Source organism: Centroberyx affinis, unplaced genomic scaffold, assembly GCF_046629955.1.
Source record: "Centroberyx affinis isolate AG114_WGS23_722 - 3 ecotype Tasmania unplaced genomic scaffold, CSIRO-AGI_Caff_v1 ptg001513l_1, whole genome shotgun sequence".
Lineage (NCBI taxonomy): Eukaryota > Metazoa > Chordata > Actinopteri > Beryciformes > Berycidae > Centroberyx > Centroberyx affinis.
In genome coordinates, this window is record NW_027279977.1 from 90,048 (window position 1) to 102,161 (window position 12,114).

The 12,114-nt window shown below is 40.6% G+C and overlaps 1 protein-coding gene across 1 annotated transcript in view; it reads right to left on the reverse strand.

Annotated features, from left to right (window-relative positions):
• Window positions 1-12,114, reverse strand: part of adamts3 (ADAM metallopeptidase with thrombospondin type 1 motif, 3) — a gene marked incomplete at its 5' end in the record, with an annotated part of 72,312 nt that overhangs the window by 18,387 nt on the left and 41,811 nt on the right. Inside the window, 3 exons of the mRNA XM_071527272.1 lie at window positions 1,659-1,822; window positions 9,351-9,431; window positions 9,961-10,044. Of these exons, the coding sequence (XP_071383373.1) occupies window positions 1,659-1,822; window positions 9,351-9,431; window positions 9,961-10,044 (329 nt within the window). The remainder of the gene's footprint in view (window positions 1-1,658; window positions 1,823-9,350; window positions 9,432-9,960; window positions 10,045-12,114) is intronic.

Below are 12,114 nucleotides of genomic sequence, written 5' to 3' on the forward strand. Positions count from 1 at the left end.
TTGAAAAAACAAGGTGACTATACCCATATACTACACTTAAATTCTTCATATGTATCATTCCAAAGCTTTACCCATAGAGTGAGGTCAAATTGAGTATTGACGATTTCCTGTGCTGAGTTAAAATATTAGGTGACAATAATTACAGTTTGACCTGAACCATTACATATTAACTATTACAGTTTGCGGAGTCCTGTAACATTTTTGGGGAAAAGCACATTTCCCCATGATATCACTTTTATTTTCCAGAAAATTGTCCTTTTACAGCTGATTAATGGGCAGTAACTATAAAACCATCAATAATTGTAGCAGGAACTAGCACTAATTGAGTGTAATGTAACAATTAAGACTACTAACTGAAAAATGTTAAGTCAGAAGTTACTGAACGCTATACACGCACACACACACACACACACATACACACCCAACTCAGTCTGACACCTCAACAGGTCTACAGAAAAACCACAATACAGAATAAGTGAGTGCGGCTCCAGGGTCGTCCAGCTCACCCAGACTATGATTACTTTTTAAACAAGGATGCCTCAACAAAGAAAACACCTTCACCTGCTTTTTTTTTAGAAAACACATCCCACAATATTTTTTAACATAAAAGATTCAGCAGCAGCCTAGACCTTCCCAGAGGTGAACGCCTTTGTGATTCCTGTCTCAAGTAAACCTGCAGGCTTACACATTTTCTGTTCCTCCTCATTTTTACTAAAAAATAAGAGCCTCAGTTTGCTGAGCGGAGAAACACAGCATGTTAATGAATTTCTGTCAGATGTGCTCAGGAAAACATTAGAGCTAACACATGCCTGCTGTTTTATTCAATATCCTGAAAGACAAGTCTTCTATTGCAATTAAATCCCTTTCATAACTTCATTTGCATGTAGATAGCAATTTAGGACAGCCTGGACTCTATTGATCTGACAAAACCCTTAAATAAATGTAGGTGTGCATGTTGGAAATTAGAGCTTGGGCAACTGACCAAAAAAAATCAAAAATCAAAGACGTTGCCTGGAAATATAATTTTGACTAATGAGCAAATTAATAGTGAGTGAGCAAGGTGATGACCTTGACCACAAAATGTTAAGTACATGACACTGAATACTGAGACTCTCAATACTGAGACACTAAACTGAGAGACCATAAAACAGAAATAAGATAAGAAATAAGAATAACAATAACAAAAATCAATAATCCTTTAAAGCTTTTCTCGTCAGCAAAAACATAAATCATTCAGATTTAACTTCCCAACTCGGCTGATAATTAGTGTTTCTTTAGAGCAACTGCGAGAAAATTAGTAAACCTTTTGAAGTTTCAATTGGGCCAAGTCGGATCAATCAAAATGTTTATATGAAATAATTGAATTTAGAATAACGGCAGATTAGTTTGCCTGGCAGATAATTATGCTGCATGTTAACAGCCACTGAGTAATACTATTCACAGTAATTTCATTAATTAAAATCGATCAGATAATGATAGAAAATTGAAGGGGGGAGGAGGGGAGGTAGAGTGCGAGGGATTGAAGTGGATGGTTGACAATGGAGCTGCTTCTTTTATAAGGTGTTCATTGTCAAACCAAATGACTTTGCAGATTAACGGAAGTCTATTCTGTGATCGTCTATTGAACATAAGAAGAAGAAGAAGAGTCTGGGCGTTACCAGGACGACCACGGCGTCGTGCAGTGGCCCGTCCGTGTGCAGAGTCTCCACCTCGTCCTCGATCATGTAGTCCCACTCCACTCCCAAGTCGATGAAGCTCCTGGACTTGGCCTCCTCTCCTTTTCCGTTGAGAATGTAATGTCCTGTTGCCTGGTTCTTGATTGCTGCAATCAATCATTTGTTAGGAGCCGCTGACAAACTTGAAATGGCTTCTGCTCTGACAGTTACAAAAACATTTATCGAGAAAAAGCCAAAATTGTTTTCACTGTGATTTCTCTAATAAGAGATACCAGCTGGGAATGGCTATGTCCCAACATTGATAAAATATCTTTTTCATTTTCTATTTTATCAAAATAAAGTCACCAAACTAAAATATTCAAACGTATCAGGAATGGGATGCTGATATGAAAATAGGAATGTTTATCAGCTGTTTTAAATACATTTGAATACATTCCCTAGAGCAAATTCAAGCAATATGGAAGATTACGTTTTTGGGGAAATTGTCCCTTTGGTCAACTTACCTGTTAAATAATGACAACATAGACAAATAACATCATCCATGTGTCCCCAGTAGATCATTGGCTTCGGTGCTCCATGCTAACACTTTAGCAAACACTGTGTTGAGTGATAGCAGGCAACAGCTTTATCTCAAGTAAGAGGACTGATTCTGTAGTAATAAAAAGCTGTTAGTGTCTTTTATTATAAGGACAGTGGATTTATACTTTTTAAAAATGAAATATCATGAACTCAGTATAGCTGATGCAGCCAGGTTTATTTTTGGAACTATTTCTGCACAGTCTTAAGGCCAGTTTAGACCAAAGACTCGCGACAAGACGAGTTGAAACTTGCAGTGCGCTGGGTCTGCAGCGTTCTGAAACCTGCCAGTTTACACCAATGCCACTAGACGAGATGGTGTACCGTTTCCATAGCAACGACTCTCTGTACTTCCGTTCTTACTGCCGGCTTCTCAGGCTTTTTTTTTGCAGCTGGATAGTTTGTAGCGTCTTAACATATGAATGAGGATAGTGATAGTGAGTTACTTGCTACAGTTGCAGTTCTAGTATTGATGAAACGGTGTAAAAAAACAAGAGGGTCCTTCCCGCGGTGACCCGGGTTTGAATCCGGCCCGCGGCCATTTGCTGCATGTCCTCCCCTCTCTCTCTCTCCCATACCTTCCTGTCTCTCTCTCACACTATCTCTCTGTCGATAAAGCATAAAATGCCTAAAATTAAAAAAAACAAAAAACGAGAGGGTCGAGAATTTGGAGATGTCCATGGGTGCTTCAACGGAATACCCGGGGGGTTTATGCAAATTTATGCCGTGAACTTGAGACAGGAGATCTCCCCTCTTTTGTCAATTTCCCCCGTCTATTCCCGGAGCAGTTCTGTTGTTTAGAGGAGTTGGTGTCACCTCTAATAAGCAGAGAAAACACCAACTATCGAGATAGCATGGGAACCAGGGGAACGGCTGAGATACAGAGAAAAACATATATAACACTATTCTGTATGATATATCCCATTACACAGGGGTGGGGAGATTAGCCTTACAGCTGACTTTGCTATGAGCTGATTGGCTGTTGACTGGCGACTTGACAAGCTGAGTCGCAGACGACGCCACCAGCCGGCTTGAGTCGAGCTGAGTCGGGCCAGTTTACACCGCTGCACCGCTTCTCTCCCTCTCTGTGCCCTCTCTGGAGTGTGGGTAATTGTTTGCAGGTGGGGTGTTACTATTGGATGAACCAGGTGATTGGAGGGGTGTGTCCTGTGTGCTGATTGGCCTGTGGATGACCGCTCCAGGGATATAAGGCCGGAGGACAGCCGATACCATGGGCTCTCTCTTCTTCCCCTGCTCCCAACCGGCCAGACCATGTGTGACGCAACTGCTGACTTTGTAACCAAACTCCAGTAACCTGTATGCAGTTGCAGTAGTTAAAGACTTCGAGTTATCTGTAAATACCTATTCAGGTGGCAGCTCCAGGTCTGTAGGGGTGGGTAGCCTTTTTGTTTCAGTACTGCTTTCTCCTGTTTTTGGTTTAGGGAGTTAGGTTAGTTATTTTGATAGGTAAGTTAGACCTGGGTTTTGTACTCCTTTCGTTTATTTGTTTTGGCTATGCCCACCCTGAAGCAAAAAGAAACCGGAGAATAAATCTGCTACTTTTGAATATTATACAGTTTTTCTGGTCTTCCTTGGGAGCGGAGAAAAGTGGGTAGTCACACTCTTTTCAGTTGTGTCCAGTTCCCCTAGGCTGGGCATAACAAGCCTTTCCGTCTCGTCGTGAATCTTTGGTCTAAACTGGCCATTAGCTGTACACAGTCTCCCTTCACCAATCACCTTAATTTCTTATGTAGACAGGGAAAGTAGTCCCTGTTAGCTCAAAGCAGTATGTTATTTTCATATTTTGTGTAAATGTGACCAGTCTCCTACTGCCAGACTTGGCCGCCTATCACTTACAGATTACTTACATTTTGCTTTAGAGTCGCTGCAAGTTCTCAGTTTTGAGCTAATGCTAGTTGCCTACTATCACTCAACATAGTGTATGCTAAAGTGTTAGCATGGAGCACCGGAGCCAATGAGGCCAATGAGTAACTGGAGACACATGGATGATTTTGGTGACTATGTTCTCATCACTTAACAGGTAAGATGACCAAGAGGACAATCTCCTAAAAACTTTGTGTACTCCATGACTTATTGAGACAGAAATACAGAATTGACACAGTTGGAAATTTCGACTAGTCACAATTTTGCCTGTGAAATGGGCAAGTAAGTCAGAAAAATCTTCACTATCATCCATCAATACATGTCATTTCACAGCAGATGACAGTGGCACTAAGGATGGATGCTATGCTTATAGAACTACAGCAGAAGAATAATCCAGAAGCTACATTTTACAGCATTTTCGAGCATAAAATGTGCAAATGGACTTTTGTTGGAAGGAAAACGTTGTCAGAAAAGCAAAAAAAAAAAGTGATTTGTTAAGACAGATGTAGCAATATATGGAACACGTTTGCAAGAATGCTTTCATCAGGAATCAATTTCTTCAGCACTATTTTTTTTGAAAACCCTGACAAAAGCAGTTTGCATTTGAGACGCTGGTTTATTCTCTCAACGGAGGATTTCTCTTTCCTTCCTGAGCTGCATGGCACTGTATGGTCAAAATAAAGGCAACCTCATCATACAGACGTCCCGCAGTGACGGATGCTCTGTAATGGTGCGGGGAACTTCATCTGGCATGCTCTAGTCATCTCCTACACTGCAAAAAAACAAGTCATTTAGCCTCATTTTCAGCCTTCAAATCTTATTTTTCTTAAAGATTCTGCCAGTGAGGTGAGATAACTCCACTTGCTTCCAATGCAGTTTCACTTGTTTCAGGAATTTCCCAGAAATGAGTGTCAATATACTATACTATAAAGCAAGGAATCTCTGTCTGTATGTGCGTCCTTCGCGTATCTCAAGAACCGTTTGTCCGATTTACTTCACACTTGGCGGGTGTATTGCTGGGGACCCAAGGACGTGCACACGACACGTTCAATATTAATAAACTTTGAATAAACAGGCGAACAGCGCTCTGTGCAGCAGCGGGGCTCAAAGCAGGCGACTGATAGCCTACGCCTATTGTGTGTGGTTTTTTTTTGTGAAGGAGCACTGCACTAGTCTTGAAAATGTCAGAAAGAGGCAGATCAATTCTTGAAACAAGTTGATTTGCATTGGAAAAAAAGTTAAATTATCTAACATCACTGGCAGATTTTTTCGCTTGTTTTTACGATTTTAAGACTCAATAATAGACTAAATGACTTGTTAAGATGGAAATTTTAACTAACTAACTTAACTGCAGATAACAGAGGAGAATGTTCTTTCACATACTATTTCATAGATGTTGGGATCAGGTCTGGCTCTTGAGAAGGCATTTGCATATCATTAATATTGTTATTCTCTTTGGGCACTGGGACACTGGGTTCCTGCTAATGCCTTGTTGATGGGGAAATAATTACCCTAGAACATACACCTGTATACAGGATATGCATCATCGATGATGCTGATCGCGATGTCAGTAGTTATTACGATTTGTCGACAGTGGCTAAGGATTACCGGACTGGTTCCATGGGATGAAATGCGCGCAACAACAAAACCTTGTTGAAGTTTTTATAAAGACTCGCTCCCAAGCTGGAGTTCTCTCTCAGTGCAAATAGTGGCATGCTGTATAGCTGAGGCTCATCTGGGACTCTGGGAATCCAATTTACCTGCAGTTCAGCAGTATAAAACATACAGAAGCGACACTCGTATCCTTGAGTTAATGTGTACGGACCTCTCACAATGAGTTTATTTTTAAGAAACCCTTTACAAGTAATTTAAAAGCCTTCACAGCTCTAGTTACATTAACAATGCCAATGGGTTTTGTGGATCTAAAACGAGGCCAACAAGCCGTCATTTAAAGTGGGTGGTTATAATTATAAACTACTATTTCCTTGCCTGAAATCGAAAATGTAACACTAGATTGTACAGAAAGTAGTCTTGGAAAAGGTCCAGGAGATATTCATATGTAAATTTTTTTCACAGAAAAGGTTACAAATCTTGCCAATTAAATGCCAAAGTGTACTTTTTCTGCCATTTTGAGCTCGTTCTAAAAGACTCGTTTTTTTATCATCGTCATAACTTGGAGGTGTAAAATACATAATCAAAATCAGCGGCACTCCAGCACACGTCAAAAAGACCCTAGAGCTCCGTCCAATTTGGAATTATAGATTAAAACTGATTGAGCTGGAAAAACTTCCTTGATTGTCTGTGATTGAGCGTCATTGATTGATTGTGGATTGAGCTAGAAAAACTTCCCTCTGCCTGTCAGAGCTTATCAAACCCACAGGGTCACTGGGAAGCAAATTGGGGGCAACAGCCAATTATTCTGAGCCTCTGACGGCATCATTTTCATCCTAATCAGGAGGAATCAACACTTTATAATAAGGCTTTGAGAAGTATCATACTGGACCTGAATTTAGGACGGGGGAATCAATTTAAATTTATGCATTATCAAATGTGATTATGGCCTGCCCTTGTCTTTGATGTATTATTAGAAGACAGCGGTTCCCCCTCCAATTTAATATAAGATGATAATCCCAGGGTAGAAAATGAAAACAATAAAGACATTTTAGATGGCTCAGGGCGGAAATGTTTCCTGATTATCACCTCCATGCTTGGAAAATAGGAGCTGTTTGTTTATATTTTTGTTGGCATGAAGAATAGTTTTGCTTTTTCTCATTCATTTCACAAAGGTTATACTCAGTGATGCATCGATGCAGAAAAATATCTTCCTACAAGGCCCGGCTTTAAAGGAAACTCGGTTTAAGGTTCACAAAGTAGTTTCAGTTTCCAATCCTGAAACTGTAAAACTCCACAGGTTATGGAAGTAAATGGAATAGTTGGCACGAGATGTCGAGAGAAACTGTTTAATAACAATTGACTTGAACTAGAGCAGTGGTTCTCAACGTGGGGTCCGGGGACCACTGGGGGTCCCCAGCAAACTGATCACCATTATTTCATTTACAGTAAGTTAAAGAGAATGTAGAAGAATGATTGTTTTGATCATAGTTTCTCTGTTATCTCTCCACCTACAATACAGATAGTCTTGTAATTCTGGACAAAATCAGATCGAACAATAAAAATATTCTCAGATTTGGAACAAAGAGACAAAATCTCAAGTATTAGGGGTCCGTGCCTCTAATGTGGACTTCATGTGGAATTAGGGGTCCTTGATATGAAAAAGGTTGAGAATCACTGAACCAGAGGAAAAGTCACATGTGTAAATAGAGTTGTCTAGTTACAGTGTTTTGTTTCTGTGAGACAAATTGCAGAATGATTGTTTTCTAAAAGAAGACTTGGAAAGACTTTTAAAAAAGTTTAGAAGCTCATCTACTGCAACTTAGATTTTCTAACTTTCTAAGAAGTTGAGCCAAGTGTGTGTGTGTGTGATTCATAGATCAGTCTAGGAACCACTTTCTTACCAAACTAGAAACCACTGAGTCAAGACCCTAATCTTCCTGGAGCTGCTCTGTATAAATGAGAGACTGTAGAGTATCTACTGTTTATTTGAGCTTTTTGCATCCACATTTTAAACCTGTGGTAACACTTCTCAGAAAATATACCAATATCTCCAGAAAAATGAGCCTGGCTCCTTTCACAATGTCTGCTTTCATTTGTTTAAATTATTTCTTGTTAGAGAAGTACCTTCTTTCCTCTCTGAAACCTTTTTTATTATGATTAGATAAAAGATTATTTAACAGGAAGTTTACCTGATTTATAGTGTTCAGAATGGCATTTTAAAACATTATTTAATTTACATCATGCGGATTGCATGTTTTAAAGCAGGTTTATACTGTATAATGTCTTTATGTCCCTGCCATTTACCCTCCATTACACCTTCATCTGACGTGCCAGACCTTTTTTACACCACAGGCTCGATTCGCACATCAATTTCCCCTTTCTATCTCGTGTCAACCGGCAGATGCCTGCAAGTACTCAACTCTTGGGACGCTTTTGTCTGCAGCATTCCTAGCAGTCAGGCAATAACAGGCTAAAATAAATGAGGGAACAGAGTTATGGTGTCACTTCCCAGAACTCCAGCAGCCTCTGTGTTCATCTCACTGATAAGTTGCCCGTCCAAAGGCACCGAGTGCATCTGTGCCGCAAGTTCACAGAGGTTCAAGCTGGTGGGGGGAAACGCTCCGGCAGTCTCAGCAAAATAGCTATCACTGCCGGTGAAACGGCACAAACTTTATTTCACCACGTCACTGCAGCACTTCTCTCTTATATAACCGTTCTAGGGGTCACAGGAATATCGACGATGCTTCTCACCCCTTGCCCTTCCTTATGCATTGTTGGTGATCTGGGAATTTGCTAAAAACACCTACAATGTAAATGTAAACCTCACTGAGCTCTTTTGAAAAAAAAACACGCCGCCTCTGGCTGAGAAGATCACTGCTGACCCCCTTTCACCTCCCAGGATGCTGAATATGTCATTTTTTCCTCGGCTCACACAGCCCAAAACAAACAGATTAGCTCCCTCATTCATCCCTTCAGTCATCTGTCTGTCTGCTGAACTCCCGATGAGGATAAAAGTTTGGTTTCATGGACTGAAAGAGTTTTGTCTATTTGTTTTTCTAGGCTTTTACTCTTGTGATTGTACTTTGCCATCAGCAATGTAATGGCTGGTTCATAATCAGGTTTAAATGCTGTTAATCTTTTGAAAGTCCCATAAGTTGCATGTGTTTATCATTATTTTATAAACAAATACCATTTTGCATAATGTTTGTCTTCCCAGAGAGCCAGAATTGATACTTCAATATGAATATTGAGATACTGCAGGCCATTATTCTGATCACGAATAATGCTGATTCCCTCTGAATCTGTTTCACCTCAACATAGTCAAGAAAAATGCAATGCCAAAAAAAAAAAAAAAAGTTTCCCCATATTTGCTGCAGAGAGAGAGAACTCTGATTCTGCTGATTCTCATCTAGAAACTTCTCTTTAATAATAGCTTTTAGAATAATGAAAACGCAATTTCTAGCCTGCTCTTATCCTGGTAGGTGACAAGTAATAAATTATGCAAACTGTATAATCTATGATGCTAGAAGTACCCATTCGTCTTCCTGGAAAAGATGAAGAGGACGGCGTTAGCGTTACTAAGTAACGAGTCACACTTACCAAGAATTTGAGGGGAGGCCTCATGTTCTTGGATGATCACATGTCTAGCTCCGGGGGGAATGAGAAACATCTTAAGGTAGCCTTTGCACGTTTGCAGCAGCGGAAGCGAACGGGGTTAGGAAAGATAACACAGGGACAGGTTAGTACGCAGACACGGAAACTTCTTGTCGGTTGCTGAGGTGGACATCGCACATTTTCCAGAAGTTTTTCTTTCACTTTGCTCTACAGAGATGTAAAGTTCAAGGGGGGAAAAAAACAAAACACACTACATTTCTATACCAGCTTTCCTCCTTGCCATAAACAGTTTAATTGAAACACGCCATGAAGGTTCTTCATTCATATCCTCTTGTTGGTGTGTAATGAAATGACTCGGACGACAGTGATATCCTCGTACATTCATTACACAACATGATTTCAAGGAAGGACGCCCTTTGAATATCATCTACTTTGGTGTTCTTTGTGTTTGTAATGATTCTCTGCACGCTGGATGTGAATGAGAGAGCCTTCAGCTGTATTTCAATACGGCATGACAAATAGGATTTTCCGACTAGGACAGCAAAGTCGCCTTCTGCTGGCGATGTCCACCCCACGCAAACCTGCTGTGACTCACCAAGTACATTTCTAGAATCTTCCGTTTCATTCAAATACACATTTCGAGCTCCCTTGGGCAAGAAGAAGGCTCCTCTGGTCTTCCCTTAAAAAACGGAATGAATCAGTTCGTTAGTTTCGCAGCGGCTTCCTCTCTCACCCATCCTGTAACCACATCACCTAGAGGCATATTAAATTAGCAGAGCAGGGGCCGGAGGGAATTGCATCAGACAGGGAAGCATACTATTTGGGCTGGCAGAGTGGCACTTGCCAATCATCAAGACGGTGTATTGCATTGCCGTCATTACTCGCCATTAGGTTTGACAGGCAGGCGCTCCACTACTGGCCACCTGCTGTGGAGGCACTGGAGTTGCTCAGGTGATTATGAATGCAACTGGCACACTGTCACTGAGTTCACACGAGGTTACAACAGGTGAGCTATAGCGGTGCACGCTCACTCGATCTTACAAAACTAAATGGCAATCTGACAAAACTCTGGCAAAAAATACCCTCTCGCTTTCTGAGAGGGCTTCCTCTGATGGCAGCCGGCCTCATAAGCACCTGTCGCTCGGCAGAAATTACAATTTGATGACACATCAGAGAGGAAGGGTTTTTTTTTTATGGTGGAGGAGGAAAATATTGCGCACAAGCTATAGGTGTCTAAAAAAAAATAAAAAAAATTCTGTGGGGTGACAGTGTAATATCCCAGATTGCTCTCCAAAGGCCGGCAGGCATGTTTACCCCGACACTATTATGTGCACAAAGGTTTTAAAGTTAGTTTGTTAGTTTGTTGTTGCAGTTGTTGGAGAGAAAGAGGGTTTTTTCACATCAGCAAACACTAACCACCTAACCATGGTCAAAAATACTCGTTACAGAGGACTGTTTTCACAGAGTCGATTGGATAATGAACCAGTGACAGCTGCGTTGGGACGGTCCTGCCTGGACGAGGAACAGAAAAAGGAGCAGTTGACTTTACGTCACTCATGTCTCTACAGTGTTAGCCTGCTACTCCTCTAACACTAAACACTACAAGCAGCCAATGAAACAGAAAACACTACAGAAGAGGCCAGGAGGGATTCAGTGACACTGGATACTTGCATATTGTGTTTTCCAACAAAGGGGTTTCTTTTTGGCATCTCTTGCTTAACTGTTTTCCTGTTAAAAAAGGTGAGTGGTTATTGTTAGAGACAGTGAGTGAGAGCGAGATGTTACAACAGAGGGTCAATCACAATTTTAAAATTTTAAAGTATGTCTTGTAACAGTTTGATGAAGCCTTCATATAGCTCTCTCAAAAACTCCATGTTGGAAATATAGCTCATATGTTGCGGAATGGCATCTGTTTTTACTCTGATGCCATAGATCTTAAAACATTTTATTTCACTTAAATACAAATGAAGGTAATACACTATTCATGGGAGACTAAAAGGCTTCAGAAGGCTTCATGAAACCGTTGCCAGGTTTAATTAAATGCATTTCTCATTCTTTTAGTTACTCTCTCTCATCCATTCATGCTGAAAAAGTTAATGTTAAGACACATTTGCCAAAAAAGAAATCACCCCTCACTTAAACCTGCACATTATAAAAAGGAAAAAGAAAATTGAATTGCCGGTGGAGCAAGTCCAGTTCATCATAGTTTGTGTGTGTGTGTGTGTGTGTGTGTGTGTGACTACATCTCTTCACCCTGTAGACATATTGTGGTGAACTGAATATCCCCTGTGTGCCTGCAGTGGGGAGATAACAACCTGGGCGAAGCGGCTTGAATGAAATAATGTTTTGTCTTAAAACGAAAACACAAATCGTTAATGAACTTAAAAAAATATGGTAAACAAAAACACTTTAATAACATTTTAATATCTGCGGGTGATGGATGACTTAGTTAAACAGGTTGAAAATTAGTGCTGTGGGGAGAATGAACGCAGAACGATGGAGGTGTTTAATCATTCCTCTAATTATGCCAAGAGTCTTAATCCAAATGAACCGAACTATTTAGAGTGACAGCTGCAACAGCTATCAGAAAACTAGCACACTCCTCTACAGCGCACCTCTGTGTCTCTGCACTGTCCCAATAGACTGATTTAGCAGAATGTAAACTCAGGCTATGCAAATTTGATGCAACTGAGCAAATAAAAACAACCTGCAGATGTATATTCGACAACGACGACGGTGAAGTCAGGCG